At 44.9% G+C, this 24,374-nt stretch overlaps 1 protein-coding gene across 1 annotated transcript in view; it reads right to left on the bottom strand.

Moving 5' to 3' along the window:
* LOC133761791 (maltase-glucoamylase-like) overlaps positions 1–24,374 on the bottom strand; it is a 180,687-nt gene that overhangs the window by 21,071 nt on the left and 135,242 nt on the right. The window contains exons 103-122 of the mRNA XM_062194622.1: positions 21,432–21,566; positions 20,878–20,965; positions 20,008–20,146; positions 19,380–19,513; positions 19,239–19,273; positions 19,030–19,146; positions 18,498–18,646; positions 17,785–17,869; positions 16,596–16,652; positions 11,987–12,111; positions 11,603–11,691; positions 9,532–9,581; positions 8,950–9,117; positions 6,214–6,366; positions 5,705–5,905; positions 3,595–3,749; positions 3,345–3,513; positions 2,993–3,089; positions 2,105–2,217; positions 435–560 (exon numbers count right to left, since the gene is read on the bottom strand). Of these exons, the coding sequence (XP_062050606.1) occupies positions 435–560; positions 2,105–2,217; positions 2,993–3,089; positions 3,345–3,513; positions 3,595–3,749; positions 5,705–5,905; positions 6,214–6,366; positions 8,950–9,117; positions 9,532–9,581; positions 11,603–11,691; positions 11,987–12,111; positions 16,596–16,652; positions 17,785–17,869; positions 18,498–18,646; positions 19,030–19,146; positions 19,239–19,273; positions 19,380–19,513; positions 20,008–20,146; positions 20,878–20,965; positions 21,432–21,566 (2,385 nt within the window). The remainder of the gene's footprint in view (positions 1–434; positions 561–2,104; positions 2,218–2,992; positions 3,090–3,344; positions 3,514–3,594; positions 3,750–5,704; positions 5,906–6,213; positions 6,367–8,949; positions 9,118–9,531; positions 9,582–11,602; positions 11,692–11,986; positions 12,112–16,595; positions 16,653–17,784; positions 17,870–18,497; positions 18,647–19,029; positions 19,147–19,238; positions 19,274–19,379; positions 19,514–20,007; positions 20,147–20,877; positions 20,966–21,431; positions 21,567–24,374) is intronic.

Here is a 24,374-nt window from a genome sequence, read left to right as displayed (position 1 = left end):
AGGCTAATTTTTAAGTCAATAATTCTGTACGGTTTGTGAATGATGTTATAAATACGCAGATGACTCTGGGCAGAAAAGGGTTCCCTGTCCCTGGTAGGGAAACTTTCATTCATATGGAATCAAAAGGTTTTTGACTGAATGGTCTGAAGTTGTATAAAAGAAACGGAGAGAACAGCGATGTGGCAGAAAGAGTGCTGGAGCCAATTGTACGCCTTCCTCCTTTCGCAAATCAATGTGAGTCTTTGAGCTCCATCTGTACAAGGAAACAGGAACCTCCATGTGCATCACCGTGTTGGGGTGGAGCACAGTGTAGCACTGGATGAGAAAGCACTTAGTATCTTAGAATATCATGATAATCTCACAGAGAGTCCAGATGGAGAGACGCCTGGGTGAGTGTGAGGTCCAGGACCAGGACCCCAGCACTGAGAACTTACATAGGGGATCTGGGCGGCCACCATATCATCATACAGATTGGCAATCTCCGTGTCATTCTCATAGCCATAGCGACACAGCTGGAAGCCCAGGGACCAGTAAGGCACCATCACAGGACGACCAATCACCTGGGAAGAGGACAGAAGATATCAGTCCACAAGAAACGGGAGCTGGATTGAAGTTGTGTATGAAGGAATAAGTATTTCTTCAGTGCTCCACGCTCATCAACACATTCAATTCCAGAAAGTGAGGGATGCAGAGTCAATGGTATACCTTGGCAGGAGATACCTGACGGGCTTGGGCTCTTCTAGAAATTATAGAAAAGTTGATTTTGCTCTGATTTCTAGAGAATGGTCTAGCTCACGACTCAGACTAGAAGCAAAATGCCTGCCTTAGGATACAGTCCACATGCCTAGCTACCTCTATAACCCTGAGTGAAAGTTAACTAATCTCTTTGGACATCAATTTATTACCTGCAAGTTGTGGCTTATCATAGTATTGCCTCATAATGGTTTTGTGAGGACTGAGTGAGTTAATATGCTGCTACTTCAAAAAGTAAATGGAAAACGGAATTAAAAGATATGTAAAGGGGCCAGCGCTCTGTTGCAACAGGTTAAGCCACTGCCTACAACAGCAACGCCCCATATGTGCATTGGTTCAAGTCCCAGCTGCTCCACTTCCAATCCAGCTCCCTAATAATGCACCTGGGAAAACAGTGGAAGATGACCCAAGTTCTTGGGCCCCTGCATCCAAGAATTGGAACACACTTGCATCTACACATATGCATACAATTCCATAATTAAATCTGTATTAATTTTTGTGGGTTTTTTTCTGTGGGAGACCCAGAGGAAGCTCCTTGCTCCTGGCTTCTGCCTGACCCAGCCCCAGCCTTTGTAGCCATTTGGTGAGTGAACCAGCAGATGGAAGATTGCTCTCTCTCTTCCCATCCTTCCCTCACCCCTTCCCTCCCTCCCTCTCCCTCTCCCTCTCTAATTCCGCCTTTCAAATAAATTTTCAAAAATCTTTTTAAAAACAGAAGTGCAAAAACATTTTGAAATCCATATTAATGATTTTCTAAAACTTCTTAGAAAATGACTATTATTAAGAAATATTCATAGATTTCAGTTTTTCTGCACTAAATAAATTTACATTTTGATTTCATTTTCGATGGCCCATTTTAAACACCCTTGGTGTAAAGGGCTTTGACTTGCAGTAACAGGTACTTGCAGAAGTAAGTATGCATTTCTGCCGTGACAACAGTCACTACCAACACTGCCACCCCCTACTACCACCTTACCAACATTATCCTTTCACCACCACATCATCACTCCCATCACCCACCAACCAGCACCATCTTCATCCTCTCCACCACCACCACCACCACCATCACCCCAACAATCAACACCCCAGCACCTCTCCCAACCCCCATCACTGCCATCACCACCGTCACCATCAGACCACTACTATTTATGCTCCTTGGCAATGCTTAGAAAGGCTAGGAATGTATGGTTGATAGCAATTTATTTTTTATTTCTCTGTATTCTGTAGTCTCCCTGACCCTGAGAAAAACAAATCATCCCATCTACTCATATGAGGTTTATACTTCTGAATGAGAGTCTGGCACACAGAATGTGCTGTGTAAACACTTGGCAGCCAGCTGACTCCCTCCTACCTCGGTGTACTGCTGAGTGACAAGCTCTGGAGTGGGCCCCAAGAACACATAGAAGTCCAGAACTCCCCCTGTGGTCCGGTAAGTCAGGGCGGGCGTGGGCTGGAACGTCACATCTGTGGTACAGGAAATGCCGACCATGAGGAAAACGTCACGGTGCAGAATCATCCCTGGAATCCCACCCTCCACCTCTTCCTGCACCCTTTCTGTTAGAGAGAGCTAAATGCTGCACCCACATAGAACCGATTCAGTTACGTGAAAGTTCACAGGGTCCCGTCACTGGAACTCCCCCACTTTCCTGTGATTTTTTATCTTATCATAAGTTCTATCATTCTAATCTTTTAAAAGTATTATTGCTACTTTAATTTAAGAATAAGTTATGTATTAAAAGATGTCGTAAAAGTTGTAGAGACCCTGTGTACTCTTCACTCAGCTCCCTCCAATGATAACATCTTCTATTACAATTGTACATTGTCATACACAGGTAACTGACAGTGACACAACATTATTAACTCAGGGACAGGTACTGACCAAAGTCACTTTCACCATGTTCCTTTTCCTAAATGCCATAAGTCTTTTCACACCTTCGTACCCTCAAAATGAGGGCTCTGCTAATTCAAATTATATAACTGCCTTTCCCCAGCTGACCTCCAATGTACTGGGGACTCCAGATTGCCATCGCTTCTTACATGATTATTACTGAGATAGGAGCTGGATGAGCAGTACCACCACATGGTACTGGATTAAAATCAATAGAAAGTCTACAGAAAAAGAAAATGCACCACTGCCCATAACGGCTTTGAGCTCAGAGGGCTGTGAGGTCAAACATATTCTAAAGCAATGTAGAATTAACGGTGCACAAAAATGAGGGGATCCATGCCACAGCCTTACCCATGGCGTTGCTGTTGAGCAGGAGCACTCCGTGGGCACTGCCATCCTCCTCCAGGCCCATGTAGTAGGGGTGCACGCCATAGGAATTCAGCTTGTACTGAGAACCAGGAAAGAGAGGAAGCAGGAGTTAAGAGACGTTGTAGTCGACAAAGAAACTCAGCACATTCTCATGGGTCCAGTCTTCCTTGTGAATAAGTTAAACACAGCTGAGACAGAGAGCCTGGGAACTACAACCCTGGTAGAGAAGCAGAATGTGGGATCCAGCAGGTAGAGTCTGGGAGGGCACAGCACAGCGCATGCACACCTAGAGCTGGCAGAGAGGCAGACACAGAACCCAGCGCTCCGTCCTTACCCCCGGGGGCTGGTCTCGGGAAAACATGCCCCACGTGTGCCAGTTCAGGTCTCTCCTGAAGGACGTGTGCTCCGTCTCCCCAAAGCCATACAGGTACGCAGAGGGCAGGCGGGTGGAGATGCGCATGAACAGGTCATTGAACAGGAAGCCGAGCAGCCGAGAGTCCCAGCTGCAACACAGACAGGAGACTGGAGAATAAACGGACCTCCCTCGGGCCTCGAGCAGCTGACTTTCCAAGGACAGCACTTACATGACAGCGCCTGTGCTCCTGCGGCGAATCACGACCCCGAATGGGTTCTCCCCAATGGAGACTTCATAGAGCTGACTCTCAGGGCTGCTGGCTGGAACCCCGGGTAAGTTCAGAGGAACTGGGACCTCATACCGACTGTTGTTGGGGTCATAGATCTAGGCCAGAGGAAACAGGTGTTAGACAAGGGTGCAGACGGGGGAATAAAGTTTGGTGTTCTACTACAAAGAAGGTGACTATGGTTAACAATAATGTATTGTGTAATTCAAAAGAGATAGAAGACAGAAATCTGAATGTTCTCTTCACAAAGAAATGGTAGATATCTGAGATTAAGGATGACTTAAGTATCCTGACTTGATCCACACACCGTCTGTAAATATATATGTCCCACAAAGCTATGAAATTGCAAGAATAGTTCTATTTAAGTCTGCTCTCTTAGTAGAAGCTTCTTGTGTTTGGCAAAGAGTCTGTGTGCTATAATTATTTGTCTTTAAGCTCATGACGGCTGAGATTCCATCGCCATTCACAGGACAATGTCAGATTCACCATTTGGGCTAAGTCTGTCATATCTCATTTTGGGGCTAAGTCTGTCATATCTCATTTTTGAGACCTTTATACCAGTAATACATTCTCTTGGACATTCACGGTAATTTGGAAAATCATTCTGATATCAGTGTGATATTTATGAGCATACTATTTGTTACTTTGTGTGTGGGAATACTAGTGCATGTAAATATTTGAAAACTTCTCAGAATTAAAAAAAAAATTCTCCCCAAAGGACACAAACTTTTTGATTAAAATAATTATTGCTGTCTGCTGAAACTGGCATACAAAATTGATTCATTAAGTATCTACTATATTCCTGCTTGGTAACATATTGGACACTGGGGGTATGAACTGAAAGATTCATGATTATTGCTTTTAAAAAACACCTGCTAATGAGAAGCGCATGGGAAAGATCCACAACACCCAGATGATGTGTGCAAGTGCAGAACTGGGCAAAAGTGCTGTGAGAATACAGGCAGGGAAGAAATGACTAACCCTGTTTCTGAGAGAATGGCATAGTTTACTGTTTTAATAGCTATGTAGTCATTGGCCAAGCACAGAAATGAGCCAAGTATTTCTGGTAAAGAAATAACAAACACAAAGGCACAGAGTCTAAACTAGGCTCAGAAAGATGTGAATGTTTTGGAGAGACCTGGTGCAGAGTAGGTAAGAACCAGGGCTGCGCCATAAGGCAAGTTCATCCATTTCCAACCTATTATATGCCACCAACATGCCGGTGCCATGGTGAAGACACACAGTTAAAAACGCATTATCCATGCATTAGAAGATGTGAGAGTGTGAAGACCCTCTCATGCAATGCCACGGGGTTCACCTTGGTCATTTACTCCATCAACAAACATGAGAATGCTTATATCTTCTAGACTCTGAGTTAGGGTTCAGAAGCACTAGTGTAAAAGCCTACATTTTAATAGAGAAATAAGCATAAGAACAGATAGCCCCTCATTGACCCTTATGTGTAAAAAACCATGGGGAAAACGAAGTCACTTTCCTTTAATGGTTATTTCACATAGACCTGAAATTCAGCATCCAATTGATACTCATTATACATATAGACCAAGCACAAACCTTTTCAATGACCCCATTTCAGTTAATATGACCATTACCCACACGCAGTTGCAGATTAGAAACATAGTAATTGTTCTTCATCCTCCCCTCGTCAATATCACTATCTGCAAACCCACCACCTGATCCTGTAATCCCACTTTCTCGATCTCAAACGTGTTCAGCATTCTCCATCTCCTTTCCTGTACCTAGCCCAACCTCCATTCCCCACATGATCAAATGAGTCTTTGACTTGTCTCTCCACATTTTGTTCACCAGCTGTTTTCATTAGAGTAGCCACAGCAATTTTTGAAATGCAAATTAGGACAGGTCTTGCTATTCCTTCAATATATTTGCATTGCTTTTAGTATGAGCATGAGGATCTACTCTGTTATCACCTGTTAACTCAGAAGAGTAATTTTTATAGGATCCTGTAACCTGCAATAGCACAGAATAATAGAACTGAGAAGGGCGGGGCCGTATCTGATGCAGACACCAGGCTTACCTTAAACTGCAGCATTTCATTCTTGTGGTAGGTCACTTGCAGGCGCAGGGGGTTCACGGGTGTGGACGGGAAGGCGTTGGCTTGAACAGAGGACTTTAGGGAGATGTCAGCAGTGGCCCCATCTGAGTTATACTGAACATTGCTGACTGAGTATAGATCATTGACGAAGTAGCAGAAAGGGACCCCAGGAGAACTGGATTCCTGAAAGACAAGGCCAGTGTTGGATCAGCATGAGGTCTTAGAACTATCCAAGAGAAACAGTGGGGACACAGTGTACTGGGAGAGAAAGCCAGTCCATCACTTATACATCATTTGGTAATGATACACATTTAAATTCCTGTCCTCCAAGCAAAATATTTATACAATAAGTACCATTCCTATTGCCACTCATTCTTCAAATCCAAACTAGGTTCCCTTGGGAGAACCTTCTATGTGTTTTCAGTAGTTACATGGAGAAGGTGCAGAGTAAGCGGAGAGGTTTTAAGCCGTGCTACCACCAGCCTGGTTACCTCCCAGACACAGCCACGGGCAATGCAGTTGTCTGCAGAAACTCCCTGCTCATCAGGATAGCAGTCGATCTTTTCCTCATCCCTCGTCGTCAAGGTCCACTCCACCGTGTACGCTTCTCCCAGGACAAGGTCAATTTCTGTGATAACGGCAACCTGTGGGAATGCAAAGACACAGGACATTTATTCACAGAACAAGCATTTATGAAAAAAATAAAAAATGAATCAGACCCAGGAATACATGACTGTAGCTGATGTGGTGCTGTAGGCTTGGTGGAGGGAGATTCAGGGGCACAAATTTCCCAACTCTTTCAGAATCTTGTTCATCCCGTTGTGACATGAATATCACTTTTCTTTCCTTCCCTTCCTCTTCCCCCTCTTTATTTTTCCAGAAATGCCCACTCCTGCATGTCCCACGAATGCTGAGGGTCTAATTCCCTTCTCCTTAAACCATGGCTCCCCATCAGTCAGAGTGGTGGAAAGAACACAGCAATTAAAACCACTTGGCCTGGATTCTCGGCCCCATCTTTCTGTGACAAAATATTCCTGTTCCTAAAATCTTAGTTTTACCAATAATACAATGATGAATTGGCAAATCATTACATTCCCTTCCATTTTTAATATCCCAGCCTCTTCATTTCTCCAAGTCCAAAAGCTCAAAGCTTGAAATCTTTCTTACTAAATCCCAGTCATCTATTCAAACACTTAATTTTTCTAATATTATTTTTTTATCTTTCTTATTTTATCTCTTCTATGAATAGCACTCCCCATAGCTAAAGTTCTAACTGGTCTGCAGCAGTAATATTACATTCTAAGAATCATCACCCTCTCGCAGTCTCCCATTCTCAATCTTCTTGCCTCTCTTTCCTATAATCCACCCCTCCACCCTCCAATGCTGACACAATGTCAGAGCCTTGATTCCAGAACTGATACGACACCCTTTTGAGAAGAATCAAATTGGAGCTAATTTTGTCACTTAGGAGTCTCCAAATCTAATTAGGTTTCCTGTTCAAAATAATGTCCTTTCATTGTGCTTAGTGAAATAAGCCAGTCGCAAAGCGACAAATAGCATATGTTTTCTCTGATAGGTGATATCATATTAATATATGATATAATATATTAATATATAATACAAAAAATATATATTTATTTTTTGTTAATATATAATACAAAAAAATGTATGGGTCACTTTGGGATATGATTGTCTTTTTAGACCTTGTCTATATTCCTGTGCAACTGTGGTCTTCTTACTTTTTACTACTGAGTATTATGATTAGTGGAAAATTAAGCCTGTGGATTAAAATTGCATCTTTGAAAAAATTGATGAAAAGATGGAAGAGAGGGAGGGGGATTTAGGGAGAACAGGGGAGCAAGAGAAGTTGGGTTGTCTTCTTGAAACTGTACCTGTGGAATGCACAAAATCTGTTCTGTTTATATTAATTTTAAATTTTTTTAAAAAGTGAATACTAGCAATGTTGGGTACACAAAATTCACAGATTAATAATGCAAGTCATTTCTCAGTCCTTGGATTTAGTTATTCTGATAAATAATCTTGAAAGTTTAACCTAGGCAAATGGCTTTTCTATAAATATTTGCCAATTTTTGAAGACACTACTAGCTGCATGCCCTACATAAAAACATCTCTTTTTAATTTTTATTTCTTTAAATTTTACTTAAGGTATACAAATTTCATGCATTTCATATATACAGATTTAGGAACATAGTGACACTCATTATTTCAGTTTAGAATACCCAAGTTCCAAGAAAAGCTCAGATTTTAATACAGGAAAGGCAGCTGCGACCTTTAAGAGGTAAGTTCAAATCTACTGGACATCACTACTAGCCAAATGTCTTCTTGATTTAATGGGCTGACTTCCTCCCTCCTTCTCTCTCTCTCTCTCTCTCTCTCTCTCTCTCTCTCTCTCACACACACACACACACACACACACACACACACACTCACACACACTCACACACACACAGAACAGGGGCATGATACCTGAAACTAAGCAGCTGTTTCTAAACCCAAGAACGAAAACACCTGAATCTTGAAAATCTCCAGTCACTGAGCCAACGTCAGCAACTCTTTACTTTCTCAATTTCTTATCACAGAAAGGAAAAAAATCCCAGCATTTAAATTATCACTTGGGGTTTCCTGTCAACTGTAACTAACAGGTCCCAACAAGAGAAACCATCATTCAAGGGCCAGCTGAGCCTTGAAATTTTGGTCAGCGCTTAAATCTGAGTAGCCAGTTAACAAAAGTTGCCACATCCTACATGTTGGTTTGGATCTGCTGCCTCCTTCAGAATAGACTGCCGACTATAAACTGTCTCCCTATCACCAAATACAACAACAAAATCGTTCCTTTGGTTTTAGGACGATTGATTTTTTTGACAAACATCCATTTAGCTTGTTTTCTCACATGCATTCTTCTACAGACTTGCACCTTGCCGTGTGCATGATCAGCTGCACACCAATGGATTTCTAACATCATAATATATGCATCCTTGATATGTACTTTCAGGACCAAATGTCAAATCTCATCATTATGCCGGACCCGGTTCATTCTAGCTCTGGCCACCTTGCCATCTCTGTTCCCCAACCCAGCCCTCTGACCGCCCCACACATGCCTTAGAATGTGCTCTGGCCCTTTAGGAACTCATGTGACTTTAGTGAGCATGAGTGCCATGATACCACAAAGAATTCTCAATAAACTTATCAACAAAATGGACTTTTACCTTCAGGTTATAATTGTAAGTGACTTTAGGAGACGTCTGAATTAGGACACCATTGTGCTTCACTGTAACATTGCTAGGTTCCTGCGTCCCAAAGATTTTAATCTCTTTAAATGATAAATTGTTGGGGTCCTTGTAGCCTGACTGTGAAACCTTCACGTCCAGGTGGTTCTGCAAAACAAGGAAAATTCAGCACAAAGCCATGTCTGTCGCACAGATTCAAGTCATTCTAGTATTTTGTCCTAGAACTTTGAGCGTCACTTAGCTCTACTGTGTGTGCTCTAGGAGTAGCATTTATTGTAATAATCCCTTGAATAAAAAAATTTAAAAAACACACACACATTTAAAAATATCTGTCATTACAAATGCTAGCTGCTTTGATTTATCTTCATGTACATCATTGCCCCCTTTTGACAATATAAAAAAAAAGCCAAGGAGCTAAATCAAAATGGAAATGTACTCAACTGTGGTCATCAGCTCATATGAAGTTGAAATATTGGTACACACACACACACACACAAGCACATGTGTGCTGATGATCAGACAAAAGTCTATACCTAGGATTCATAAAAACCGGTTACTCACTTGGGTGACGGAAAACTCACATAAAAGATAAACATTGTTGGCCACAGTATCTGAAAGTGAGAGAGAGACAAATCAGACTGGCCCGCCCACCACAGACACGGCTTTCACCTGCCTCCCCTTCAAGCTAGTCACAAACGGCACCAAGCGTTTCTTGTTTTGGCTGGATCACACCCCCCATCAGTGGACGTTATTTTCATATCTCGGCTATTAGGAACAATACTACGATGAACACTGGGCTGCAGCTGCCTCCTCGGGATACTGATTTCACTGGCCCTGGATGCTCGCCCAGAAGAAGGATGCTGGAGGGATGGTTGACCTGTGTTTATTTCTGGAGGAACCTCCGTTCTGATTTTCACAATGGCGGTACCAGGAACAGCGTTTCCTTTTTCAAATACCCTCACCAGCATCTGTTAGCTCCTTTTCCATAATAAGCCATCCTAATAGGTGTGAGTTATAGCTCACTGCGATTTTTGATTTTCATCTCTCTGCTGATTAATAACTGATTACATTTTCAGGTACTCTCAGACTTTTGACTGTCTTCTTTGGAAACATTTATTTGAATGCTTTTCTCACCTTAAATTGGGTTATTTGGGGCTTTTTACTACTGTGTTCCTTATATATTACTGACATTAGTACATTCCCAGATGCAAGTGTATGGCTTACAATTTTTCCCATTGTGTAAGTTGACTCCTCACACTGTTGATTTTTTCTTTAGCTGCACAGAAGGTTTTTACCTTGCTGCAATCAATCTCACAGATTTATTTTTGTTTTTATTGCCTGTGCTCTTGGAGTCCTATTCAAAAAATCATCACCAACACCAATGACATGGAAAATTCTCCTTGATTTTCTTCTGGGAATTTTATAGCTTAGATTAAAATCTCTAATTTCTTTTTCACAATGGCCAAGATACAGACATGATGTGTCTGTTAACAAATCAATGGATAAAGAACTTGTGGTACATACAGGAATTGGAGTATTATTCTGTCATACAAAGAAGAAGATGCTGTGTGACAAGATGGATGAACCTGACCACTGTATTAGGTAAAATAAACCAGACACAAAAAGACAAATGTGACGCTATCCCATTTATATCTGGAATAATCAAGCTCATCCATGCACAAGGAGGAACGGTGGAGAAATGGGGAGGTGGTGGTCAAAGATGCTCAGCTGCAGACTTCCAATCGCCAGATGAGCCAACTGGGCAGTTGATGCACAATAATGGTGACGGATATATTGTTCATGTGACAGTGATAACTGTGTATCAGACCATCATGTTATACACCTTGAATAATTCCATTTTACATGATAATTAACCATTTGTCATTTAAGCAATTAAGTAAAAGGTTTTTTTAAGCAGCATCTTGAAAACGATAAGATTATGGACAGAGTCCCAAGACCAAGCCACAGTTTTTCTGTCTCCATCCTACTACAACCTGGAAAAACTTCCCCTCCAAATGCTTCCATGGCAAGGACCTCAGCAATTTCCTAAGCTGGATCCCTGGGAATTGTTAAAATACTGGAACTATAAAAATCAGCTTAAAAATATGGCTGGAAATACACACTCTAAAATAGAATGTTCTCACCGCCTCTCTGGCATAGATGTGTTTTTCACATCATCATGTATTCATAAGTATTTTGGAGAAAAGATGTCTACATATCGAATTAGAGATTTGGGCTCAAAACCATGTCTCCCAGGTGCCCAGTGACAGTAAACTGAGAGCCTGTGTGTGTATGTGTGTATGTGTGTGTATGTGTGTATGTGTGTATGTGTATGTGTGTGTATGTGTGCATGTGTGCATGTGTACGTGTGTATGTGTGTGTATGTGTGTGTGTATGTGTGTGTTGCTGGCCAACAGAGAGAATTCTAGCAGATGAACGTGTTTTCCTTCCATCTGCAGCTCACCCTACCACTGTTGCTGAATGGTACAGACTAAAACAAGGTTTTCCCTTGAATGACTTTTGCTAATGTACCTGCTGTGATTTCTCCCCCAGCTGAGGACCAGTAGAAGCAAAGGCCCATAAGGCAAAGACTCAGGCTTGGAAACAGAGACTTTATCATCACAGAGCTCACCTTTGGTGTCTCCATCATCCCAGAAAAGTTCACCTTTCGCTTCTTTGTTCTCATCCATGGCGATGATAAGACCAAGAGCATTCTGCCGACTGTGGGAAATGATAGCTCTGTGAGAGACCCAGACTGAGTATTCAAAGAACCTTTCTAAATAAACTTTGAATGTTTCCTTGAAATTTCAAATGGGAAAAATCACTAGTATCAGATTGTTCTACTTTTTCCTAGGCAATAAGTCAAAACTGACAGGTGCCTCTGGTGTCAATAGAGTCGCAGGAGACAGAAATACTCCAACCATCACCAGTAAGCGTCCGTGTCTCCACACTGCTGGGCTTCATTACAAAGCGGTGCACTGACTGCTGTGGAAAGGGGGCCCCAGTCCACGCTCACCTCTGGTTGGTGTTCAGCGCAGGCTCCTGCCAGGGCAGGATGTAGCCGCCACGGACGTGAAGGTTGATGTGGTCCAGAGGGGCGGGCAGGACCTTCCACTGGGCCTTTGCATTAACATCCGCACCCTGTGGGCCAGAACAGGAGAGATGAGAGGGAGACGTCTCGTCCACCCCGTGAACGTGCTGTCTGTCCGTGACCCTTCAGCACACTCCGGAACTCCATGCCCCACATTCGCCCAGCTGCTCACGAAGCCCTGACTTTCCACCACAACGTCTTGGGAGAGACTCTGGGTTTTACAGCTCAGCCGACATCGAACCTTGTCCCAGCTACACTCCTTCCAGCGCGTTCTGTGTCCCAGAGCACTGCTGGAGGTGGTGGAACGAAGCTTTCATCCACTTCTTATGGGTCCCTGCAATGCCTCCACAGTGGCACTTGAGACTTCCCCCTAGAGTCTAGGTACTTTGTCTCCATTTTCTTTTTTCATTTTCTTTTTTTTTTTTCCGTGGCAGGCAGAGTTAGAGAGAGAGAGAGAGAGAGAGAGAGAGAGAGAGAGAAAGGTCTTCCTTTTTCCATTGGTTCACTCCCCAAATGGCCGCTATGGCTGGTGCTGTGCCAATCTGAAGCCAGGAGCCAGGTGCTTCCTCCTGGTCTCCCATGCGGGTGCAGGGCCCAAGCACTTGGGCCATCCTCCACTGCACTCCCAGGCCACAGCAGAGAGCTGGACTGGAAGAGGAGCAGCCAGGACAGAACTGGCACCCCAACCGGGACTAGAACCCGGGGTGCCGGCACCGCAGGTAGAGGATTAGCCAAGTGAACTGTGGCGCCAGCCCCTCCGTTTTCCACAGTCTCAGCACCCACCTCTCACCCCCTTAACCAACACCTGTGATTCCTGCTGCACAGCAAAGATCCAGGCGAGCGGACTTTCTTGAGGGACCTTAGCTTTAGCCTAGCACACCTGCTGTTGTGTGTGCTTCATGTGTGTGAGGTGTTTTCTCACCCAAGGCAAGAGCCTCCATCCCAAAAGGAACACCCAGCCCCCATCCTCTCAACTACAGCAGAGGGGCTCACGCTGATACTCTTGACCTCTGGGGCCAGAGAAGTCTTTGTTGTGAGGCTGCCCTGTGCTTCTCTGATGTTGGTAGCATCTTCTCCGTCTCCCCACTGGAGGCAGAGCTAACTTCCACTCACCCTGTTTGGACAAGAAATGCATCTCCAATCCTGTACACAAGCTGCCCCCATTTGAGAACTGACACTTAAGAGGTAAGGAAGAAGGTATTTTTGATGACAAGAAAACAAATGTACATGACTGTGTTCTAACAAAACAAATGTACATGACTGTGTTCTAACAAAACAAATGTACATGACTGTGTTCTAACAAAACAAATGTACATGACTGTGTTCTAACAAAACAAATGTACATGACTGTGTTCTAACAAAACAAATGTACATGACTGTGTTCTAACAAAACAAATGTACATGACTGTGTTCTAACAAAACAAATGTACATGACTGTGTTCTAACAAAACTGCATCTACAAAAATAGGATAAAGCCAAAATCTTGCCGTGGGACTCCAAATCCCATTAAGCTGGGTGGTACTAACGCCATCTTAGATGTCACAGTGATCGTACTAAGTGTGTAGTTGGTCATATAGATCATCAAAAAGGATGTACTTTTCTCTGAAGGGAGGAGAGGACTTCCACTTTGCATACGGCCCTGTCTAAACACCAACGGAGTGTGTGGACTCAAAAGGCTTCCATAGCCTTGGCTGCTCACGTCAAGAGCCTTGGGTGGTCACTGATGTGAAAAATAAGAGTGTTAATTGTTAAATCAACAACAGGAGTCACTGTGCACTTACTCCCCATGTAGGACCTCTGTCCTTAATGAGTTGCACTATGAGAAATAACTTGCTCTCAATCTGCACTTGATACCTGGTGTGTGGGAGGGTGCAAACTGTTGAAATATTTACTTAGTATAGAATTGATCTTCTGTGTATAAAGTTAATTAAAAATGAATCTTAATGAAGAATGGAATGGGAGAGGGAACAGGAGGTGGGATGGGAGTGGGGATGGAAGGGCAAGTATGGGGGGAAGAACTGCTATATTCCTAAAGCTGTTCCTATGAAATCTGTATTCTTTAAAAGATTTCTAAAAAAATAGTTGACACAGATTTAACTGTTGGATAGTTTGCCAATTTCTACACCAAACCAAGAATAGGTTTCTGAAATTGTAAAGATTAGTTAAAAACACACTTATTTATTAATTTAAACTAATGTCTTTTTAAAGATTTTATTTATTTATTTATTTGAGAGGTAGAGTTACAGACAGTGAGAGGGAGAGACAGAGAGAAAGGTCTTCCTTCTGTTCATTCACTCCCCAGAAGGCCACAACGGCCAGAGCTGCACTGATCCAAAGCCAGGAGCCAGGTGTTTCCTCTTGGTCTCCCATGCGGGTGCAGGGACCCAAGCACTTGCTCCATCTTCTACTGTTTTCCCAGGCCACAGCAGAGAGCTGGACGAGAAGAAGGGCAGCCGGGACTCGAACCTGCGCTCACATGGGATGCTGGCACTGCAGAGGATTAACCTACTGCTCCACGGTGCCGGCCCCTCAACTATCTAATCTTTATAAATAAACTCCAAAATTTTCCTTTATTCCCAGCGGCTCACCACATACAGTTTGGCTTTTCACATGATTTCTTTATCTTTTCTTCTTCAATGACATCTGAGTGGAAGAAAGCAGTCTTCCATTTAAAAGCTACATACAGAGGTCAGCATTGTGGTGTAGCAGATTAAGGCTCTGCCTTCGATGCTGGCATCCCATATGGCGCCAGTTTGGGTTGCAGCTACTCTACTTCTGATCCAGCTCTCTGCTAATGTGCCTGAAAAAGTCCAAGTGTTTGGGCCCCTGAACCCACGTAAGAGATCCAGAAGCAGCTCTGGGCTCTGGGCTTCAGCCTGGCCCAGGCCCAGCTGTTGCAGCCTTTTGAGGAATAAACCAGCAGATGGAAAATCTCTCTCACTCTCTGTCTCCTCTCCTCGGTCTATAATTCTGTCTTTCAAGTAAATAAAAATAAATAAATGTTTAAAAAAACTATATACAAAGTCAGTCATTCCAGGACAATTTTCATGTTAACCCTTACTCGTCATTTTCTTCTATTACTATATAAAGTTGTTATCATGCATTGTAGGGTACTTCAGAGGGTTCTTGGAAAATACACCACAAACTATACCTAGATTCTATATTTTTACACTACAAAAAACTTATCTTTTAGTTCAACTCCCCACTTACTTCCTGACATGCCTACATAATAGTGTCTAAGAGAAGCAAATTTTAGCTCCAGTTTACCTGTGAAATCCAGAGGAAAATGCTCCTTTTTACTGAGGTCCCAGAAAGGTGGCTTGTACCTGGGCAAGGCTGAGACCAGACCGAGGCCAGGCAGAGGGTGAGCTGTACGCAGGCCCTCACTCTCAAACCTTGGGCACACAGGATCCGCCTTCCAATGCAGTGTCTCTTTTTAAACTCTGCCTTAGTCCACGGCCTGCACCAGGACCTCAGCGCACTCCCGTGAAAGGGAAGGTCAGTCTGCAGACTCAGGGCCAAGGCGAGGCCCACTTAAAGGATGCCGGCTACTCATACCCACAAAAGCCTTGGCTGGAAGCATCCAGCAGGGTCTTAGAAATGACAGAAGGACTATGTCAACAAGAAAACTAGTCAGGGGACTCAGGTCTCTGCAGGACAGAGAGAAGCACCCCCTGTTCTTGCCCAGTTTGCATCTAAACTACTCAACCCCTTGGATGAGAGGGGCCAGGACACGCTCCGCCCCCTGTCTTCCTGTTGTGTCCCCAGCCCTTCACTTTGTTCTCCCAGACAGCCGGGATGGAGTGATGGTCAGAGGGTAAGGAAACGCCTCTCCTCTTCTCCCCCAAGAATCAGACTCTGATTCATTCTGTCCCTCAAAGAACATCCCAACATTATTTGAAGGCTCCATTTCTTTGATGAGTCTTTGGAACTCAAAATACCTCTGCAAATATGTGTTGATGAGCACCTGTTGGGCTCCTGATTCCTAAGTGGGATCGCACTGTTTGACTCGCGAGGGTCAGGGCCAATGGCTCTGTGAACATTTTACACAAGACCTCATAACTCAGCATACCTCAGGCAACTCACGGTACAACCATTCTTTGAGCATCTACGCTGTACAAGAAGCCATTTGATTAAAAGAGATTAAAGGGCCTCTGTGCTTACACACTTAGAACAGGAGAGGGTATAAGGAAACCTGTAGTTACAGCGCTATTTGGCATGTTTATCAGTGTCTTTCTTACACTCCTCTGTGACCAGTGGTGGTGCAGGAAAGGTAAAAACAGACACATAACGAACACCGTGGACAGCCAGGCACTGAGTGAGCTGCTTCATGAGTTGTTCCACTGTTCTGCTATGAGGGAAGTGGTCTTACCCCATCTGGAGGTGAGAAAACTGAGGGACAAGGTCTGCAGTTGTGGGGCCCAGAACACACCAGGTGGGACCCAGTGGCAGCATTTGGCCTGAAGACTTTCCCATCTAAAGCTCTTGTAGGCCACCACATTCCCAAGATATATAAATATTTAGAAAAACGTACCGTGTAGTAGTCATACCAGCGGGCTTCAGGGAAATACGCGCTGACTTCTCTGGCGTTCTGGAATTGAACACAGACAAGGCGTGGGCGGTGGGCACAGTTACCGAGGGCAGAGTGAAAAAGTTTGCAGAGGAAAGAGCTAAAACCATAGTGATGCCTTGGGCCCACTTCTCTCTGGAACTCAGCAGTCTGGAAACTTTCCAAACAGGGGCAAATGTGCCTCCCCTAAACAAGTGGCTTCCATAAAATCTTTCCAACCAAAAATTCAAGAAAAAAAAATTACCATTTTCTTATAAACTAACTCCATCAATCCTACCCCACCTTTAAAGAGACAAACAACTCAGCTTTGGTAGTAGGGACAAAAAAATGTGTAGGTAAATTGAGATTATTTTTCAATATTGCTATTTCAAAGACAGAAACAGAGACATACAGAGATGGAGATCTTCCATTTGTTAGTTCGCTTCTCAGATGCCCTCAACAGCCAAGACTGGCAAAGCCCTAGCCAGGAGCGAGGAGCTCAGTCCAGGTCTTCCACATGGGTAGCACTTAGGGAAGTACTGGAGCCAACAACTGCAAGCCCCAGGGTGAACACGAGCAGGAGGCTGGACTGGAAGCTGAGGAGCCAGTACCCAAAGGAGACTCGCGAAAATAGGATTCAGGCTCCCCACAGCATCCTACTGTGATGGATGCCAGCCCACACAGGTACAGTGAGATTTGAGGAGGTGCGATCAGCTGGTATTTCAGCCAGAAGCCCAGTCACCAATGCAGGACTTTGAGGAACAGCTGTTGTGGCCAGAGGGCCTGCAGGGGAGTGAGGGGCAGGGCCAGCCAACAGGGAGATTGCACACTGCTGCACGCAGGTCCACTGAAGTTCTTTTAATGGTGATAGAGAAACGGATGAATTATTTGCAGCACTGCCACCTGCCCTTGTATTCATCATTTCCACTAACAGAGAAGTGATTACACATTAAATACATCATATTTGATTGTCCTAGGAACCAGAGTGGCTGTGCTGATTTGACAGCTGTAGGAGCTGAGGCCCAGAGTCCGAGTGACAGGCTCAGAAGGGGAGGAGGAGACACAGGCAGAACAAGAAGCAGGTGTCAGGACCCCAGCACCAGGCCTCTCCTCCCCTCACTGTTCTCCAGCCTCACAGCCAGGACCCTCTGCCCACCAGAGGCCCCCTACTCACGGGCTCCAGCACAGGGCTGACCAGGAAGGCCGGGCCCAGCAGGAACTGACCATCTATGTCCCAGGTCACCCGGTCTGACACAAACCTGGAAAGGACAGGAAGGTGCCACGGTCACAGCCCAGCCAGGCCCAGCCCTGAAGGAAGTCCTCAATTCAGATCCAAGTCAGGAGCCAGCTGCACCTCAGCATCCTTACTCCTGGCCTAGGTCTGGCTCAGTCAGGAACACACAGGCCCCACAGCCAACTGTTCTAGCACATGTTCATCAAACATTAGAACTTATTAAATGTAGCTATTTTCTCTGCTAGAAAATATTTCCACAGGACTTCACTGTGGCACACTTTAAATGCAAGAAAGGCCCTCATCCTTCAAGCATCCTTGGAAAATGCCTTGGGTGAGCCAAGCTCACCGGGACCTAGGACAACACATGACAAAATGGCTATGGAAGCCAGGTAGGGCTTCACACAGCCACACTGAAGATTTAAAAGAAGCAACCCTGTGCTCAAGTATATCATTTAATTTTTTCATTAAAGAAAGAACCTTTTATCAATTATCTATGGCATGTATACCACTGTGCAGAAAGGGATAATAGCATATGGTTAGTGAACAGAGAGTCTGTCTCAGAGCAATCCTATCTTCATTCTGAAATAATTGTTTTCATCCCCTGGAAGGCAGGAAGTCACCCACTGGTCACTGAGGTCCCACCAGACACTCACTCGTGCAGGAGAGGCCGCACCACTGTGCTGCCCTCCACGTGGGCCTTGTACATCAGGGTGTAGAGATAGGGCAGCAGGGTGTATCTGGTCTCCAGGACGCTTCTGGAGAGATTCACGAAGGTAGCGTTCCAGGACACAGGGTCTTGTCTCTGCAAAAGAGGAAGAGGACTGTGAGGAGCTCAGCCTAGAGGATCTTACATCCTTAAGAAAGTCACTGAGAGCTAATTCCTGCTGAAGATCACACACAGCCACTCCAAAGATGATGACCAGGTAAGTCAGGGAACATTGCTAACAGACTGGATGAGGCCCCTGGGTGAGCTCAGTGAGATTTCCCATAAGGCATTCTTCTTGGGATACACTGTCTAAATAAAAGGGTAAGCTAAAGAACATAGGTAAGCACAGTTCATGCAGACACAGGGTTCTCTATTTTAAAGACACCCCCAGTGAAAACCGACTGCAGAAATTGCAGCTCACAAATGGAGGGCGCCTTTCACACATCACACAACACTTGAGGGAGCAGCGAATGCCCTACCTTGGTCCCAATGGTGTTGTGGTTCCTGGAGAAGGGGTAAAAGGCCCCCAGCTGCATCCAGCGAGCACACATCTCATACTCAGCGTCTTGAAAGAACCCACAGATGTCTGCTCCTGTCTGAACCGAGAAGCAAGAAAAGGGGCCTGCTGAGGGTTTCTCAACGCTGGCCCCAGCTCCCAGGTCACCAGCAGGGATCCAGGGACACTTACATAGGGAATGCCAAAGAGGCTGAACTCCATCATGCCTGCAAAGGGAACCACAGCGGGGTGAGACCAGGCCCTGAGCCCTGCCCCCTGCTCCCCTCACCGCCCCCTCCCTGCCAGCAGGGGCCCTGGCACAAGGCTGCACACCAATGATAGACTTCCTCAGCTGGTCCCACGCGGCTGTGTTGTCTCCCAGCCAGTGTCCACCCCAGCGGCCAGAAGAGGGGAACGTGGAGCGGGTGATGACGATCCCTCGCTGTCCCGTCACCTCCTGCACGGCTCTGGGTGGAGGGAAAGGAGGTGAGTTAATGACAAAAAATATCACTAAATATTGCAAATTTGCCATTTTTTTACTCATTGCATTCATGCTCCATATAATGTTCTTCCAGTCAGTCATGGCTCAGACTTCCAATGGTGATCCCGTAGAATTATAATAGAGTTCAGACTTCCCACTGTCCAGTGATGGGATAAGCATGGTTAGTCAATGTGATGCTGAATCACATCATTATTCTTTATCTGACAGGCAGTGTAGTAGGGTTATTTATGCATGTACCAACACAAGTGGATAAGTAATACAGTGCGCTGTGCCTTCTGATGTTTATGAAATCAATGGCAAATGGTGGGCCCCTGCTTTATCTAAATAAATCTATAAGCACAGGTCCTGACTCTGGCTCAATGGTATTTCCTTAGTAAATGGGAATTGCTACACAGTAGCTTCATCCATCACTGGCTTTCCTGCAGGCTGTACCCAGTGGAGAAGGAGACAGTGACTCACTCGTAGGTGGGTCTGGTCTGGGACCACCCGTACAGGCTGTGCACATCATAGTGCCGCACACGGGAGCCGTCTGGCAGGATCTGCTCGCTCTCCATGCACAGGGTCTTGCTGCTCAGGCCCGTGCCCCTGGACTCCAGGTCTGGGGGAAAAGATACAAGGATGTTAAAGCCAGCTCTGATCCTGAGTGTCCTAGACCCTCTTCAAGAGCCCAGACTTTGGATCTTAAGACAACTTGACCTCAGCACGAGTCCATCTCGTCTTCAACAGAGGTGTGGGAGCAGTGCTCCGCTCTGAGACGCAAGGGTACCTGCAGTGTTCTGAACATCAAGTGCATTGAAGAAAGAAGAGGTTTGGGGAAGAATGCATGGCTGTCAGATGAGTTTGACAGGCTCTGATCTGGATTTCTACATGCAAATGACCTCACATAATCATTACCATAATGCTAGGAGGAGGACAGTGTCGGCAGCATTTTATGTCTCACAAAACAGATTTGGAAGCACCAAGAAATGTGGAAAGTCACTCTTCTCACAGAGAGTGATCTCTGGAGCCAAGCCATGAACACAAGCATAGCTCCAGGGTCTATGCACACTATGGTAAGGGGGAGACACTAGCTTGTGGGTAACAGGGTTCTGAGAAGGAATCAATAAAAGCCTAAGGAGCTTAGACATTTAGCTGTGAGAATCCATTAGAGACCTCACCACAGCTATGTGCTTTCTGGACAAATCTGAGAAATTCACCCTGTGGGCTCAGGGACTTGCACAGACCCAAGTAAGAAAACTGCTTGAAGCGCCATAGCACCAACAGACAAGACCCTGGCCACTGGGCTCTCAATGGCCGTGGCTCTGCTGGTGAGGAGGCCAAGGTCCTTACGTGGCATGTAGGGCGGATGGTTCAGAGTGGGATCCGTGCAGCCTGCAGGAACTGCCCCATTCACAAAGCTCGCCGGTTCATTCATGTCCTAGAAATGTCAACACAGACACCGCTTACTTCTAAGATGGCTATATCCTGTCAGTTCAGAGACAAGTCTGTAGCGAATATACATTCAACATCCAGCAATTCCTGTAGATGCCAGCCCAGGGAGGCTCACTATGTCCCAAGAGGAATTGACTGAAGAGATCAATTAACTCCTACAGAATGACCGAACAGAAAGACAAAAAAACAAATGTCCGCACCAGGATATAAGGCAAGCAAAGTTCTAAGGTATTTATTCCAACACCTCTGAGAATTTGGAGCAGAAACCTCAAGCCAAGTCGAAGGCATGAGGGTGTGCAGGGCTGTGCCATTCCCAGGTGGGGGAAGTGCAGTCCGTCATGGCCAAAGTCCTCCTTGGGAGACTTTATCCTTTTAACTAAAGGTTCGTGAAACCCATTGTGGGTACAGAGATGGAGACACACACGCGTGCGCGCACACACACACACACTTACAATCCACAAGCCGTCGAACTTCAAGCTCTTCTCTGGATTCCGTGGGTTGGTGTACATTTCTTGTATTTCCCTCTTCCACCAGCTGACAGTTGAATTACGGAAAAAGTCTGGGAAGGCCGCATAAGCTCGGTATTGCTGTAAGAAATGAATACAGTCCATTTGTCCCAAACACAGATATTAGAGAGCAGATAGGCACCCACTGGGAATTCATGCAAAGACTAGAACCCAATGTAATAGTTTGATCATAGCCAAAAATAAATAACAGTCCTGATTCAGTAGAAAAACACTGAAAGTAAGGAAGAGAAATTACCTCAAATTGCACCCCATCTGCTAAAATGGAAAAGATCCATGTTTGGCTTTCCTTTTGCCCAGTAGCATGATTGTAACAAACAGAACGCACTATCTCAACTGTTAGATCACAATCCTCAGCTCCTGTCTTGTAGTTGCCTACAAACTTCTTGAACACAAAGCAGAAGCCCGGAGAACCTGCAGCTCCACAGGGCAGACATGAGATGCACTGAGCCAGGTGAACCATGCGGAAGCACCTGTGTTCTCTAAGCCTTCAGAATCACACACAGAGTGTGTGTAATGCAAATAGGGAGGACTTAAACAGGAAGTATATACTTTCCTTCTCTCCACCTTCCCTCAACAATAAAATCAGTGTCGTTATTTTAGCCAAAAGTGTAGACAACACGTAACTCCCTTTGATTTCCAATGGTGTCTCTCTGTATGCCTCAGTACATAGCCTCCACTGTGTTACTAACTGCATTTTAAGAGCTAAAGAAACAAACAAACAAAAAGAATCAAACAATGCTGGAGTCACGGGTGGGGAGAAACAGCAGAAATAGGAATGGGTCTAGGGGAACTAAGGTTCTTATACACAGTAGACAAAATGCAAGGAGGAATCCATGTGTCTAGATAAAAGACAAGGGAAGAAACAGAAATGGATCAGTAGACGAGAGTCCTCCCAGCAGAAGAACTTCCGAGAGGGTCACACCAGGCATGCACTTGTTGGTAAAAACCACAGCACCAGATAGAGAGAACCTTTCACCAGTCAGACAGCGCCAGTCTAGCCAAGGTTGGGCCACTGGGGAGGGTGGAGGACAGGGAATTAGAATAAAGTCAGTGCCAATTCTGTCGAGTCAGAATTGTCCCCAATGTGGGATTCAGTGGGAATTAAAGTAAACATGATTTATCAACCTCACAAAATTCTGCACTTGTGATCTTTATCCATGTAACAAAAAAATGTTCTGTAATTGCCCAAAGTACTGGTTTTCCCTCAGTCCTGTCTGTGTTCAACTCCTGCCTTAATGCCTCTGTTCTCACTACCCCTGCTCATCACCCCACCTGCATGTGGCCCAGGACCCTGGGTGCTATCAAAATGCCACTCCTAGACCACACCAAAGATCAGTTGATTTAAGTCTCCAAACTTTGAACTCAGAAAAGCACTATTACAGGTTTTTGGCTATTTCTTAGGTCAGACTTACAAATCAGTAGCCTCATTCTTTACCAGCATCATCTAATAGGTCTTTTGAATATAATTATTGTAGCTATTGAGAATTCTTATGAGCTGCCTAACATATCCAGAACCCTATAATACAGTGTTTCTCACAGGTGCAATTGACATTTAGGGCAAGATCATTTAGGGAGAACTCACTGTAACAAGGGCTACAGGCATCCCTGGTCACCACACAGAAACAGCCACTTGGTGTTCCCCAGTCACTGTGATAACCAGTGCTGCACTGAGGAACCCCAAATGCCTGCAAGATAGCAGCACTGCCCATAAAGACTCAGGAACTGTGGGACTCAGAGTGGCAGAGCTGCCAACCCCTTGACATTTCACACGGCTGTCTACCAGTGCAAAGATGAAAAAGACAGGAAGCTCATGACCCCTAGGTGTTTATGGCCTGGCAGTTTCAGCTTCCTAGGGCACCAACTCTCAAGCAATCATCTGTGAAAAGTAATGGGGAAAAAGAGTTAGATGCTCACCCTAGAGTCCATGATAGACAGACAGAAACGTGTCAAATAGTAGACAAAACAAACAAAGAAACAGGAACTTAGTTTGGACCATTCTTAACAACCATGAGAACCTGCTCTAGTTCTATTTTCCTATGGTGCCTACTGCTAGACAACAGACACACAGCCTAACAGGCAAGCAGACTGGTCCCAGTGTCACTTTCTTGTTTTGAATCTAGAGTGCAACTGCTGCTAATTGGCTCTGGGATCCAGGAGGTACAAGAACAACACCAGATAAGTGCATCACTTGTATGAGTAATCTCACTACTCCATCTGAAATCACCCAGGCCTGGGCCCTTGGTCAACACACTATACTGTTTCCACTTACTGTCTACTTCCCCTCTATGACTTACTATTTGCTCTGAAAACTAACTCATCTAAATAAGACATGGGTTTCTGGCCTACCTCCTGCCAGCCCCATTCCTGGTGACTAGAGCCTTTCTCCTGTGCCTCTGTCTACTGCTACAACACTACATTATATGGAAAGAACTCATTGTCCCTGAGTCTCTGTGAGACTTCTACCTGGATTCACAGCTGCTGTTCCATGCTCCCGCAATATTGAGATTTACGTGATTAATCCTCCATCCTGACAGACTCAAGACAGAATCACATATACACCACATTGCTCGCAGGAAAAGACCAGCTTCTTTCTACTGTCAGCCCTTGGCAAATGCCCTAGGAAATGAGTGCTTTCCTTGTCTTCCCAGCTATTCTAGGGAGATCTCATCAACTACACGTGCCCTCCTGCAACCCTTAACCTGAATTCATTCATTGTTGAAAAAGAGCTAAATGGGGTTGGGCAAGCTATTGCTTTGCAGAAGAGTGTCCACATACACAGAGAACCCCACTCACATATTTTCTTAGAATGATCCGTGACAAAAAACAAAGCAGGCTGCATCAGGCCACTGTTCACGCATCTTGGTCAGA

This window comes from Lepus europaeus, chromosome 1 (assembly GCF_033115175.1).
Source record: "Lepus europaeus isolate LE1 chromosome 1, mLepTim1.pri, whole genome shotgun sequence".
NCBI lineage: Eukaryota > Metazoa > Chordata > Mammalia > Lagomorpha > Leporidae > Lepus > Lepus europaeus.
Note: the sequence above shows the minus strand (reverse complement) of the source record. Positions and strands in the feature narration are given on the sequence as shown.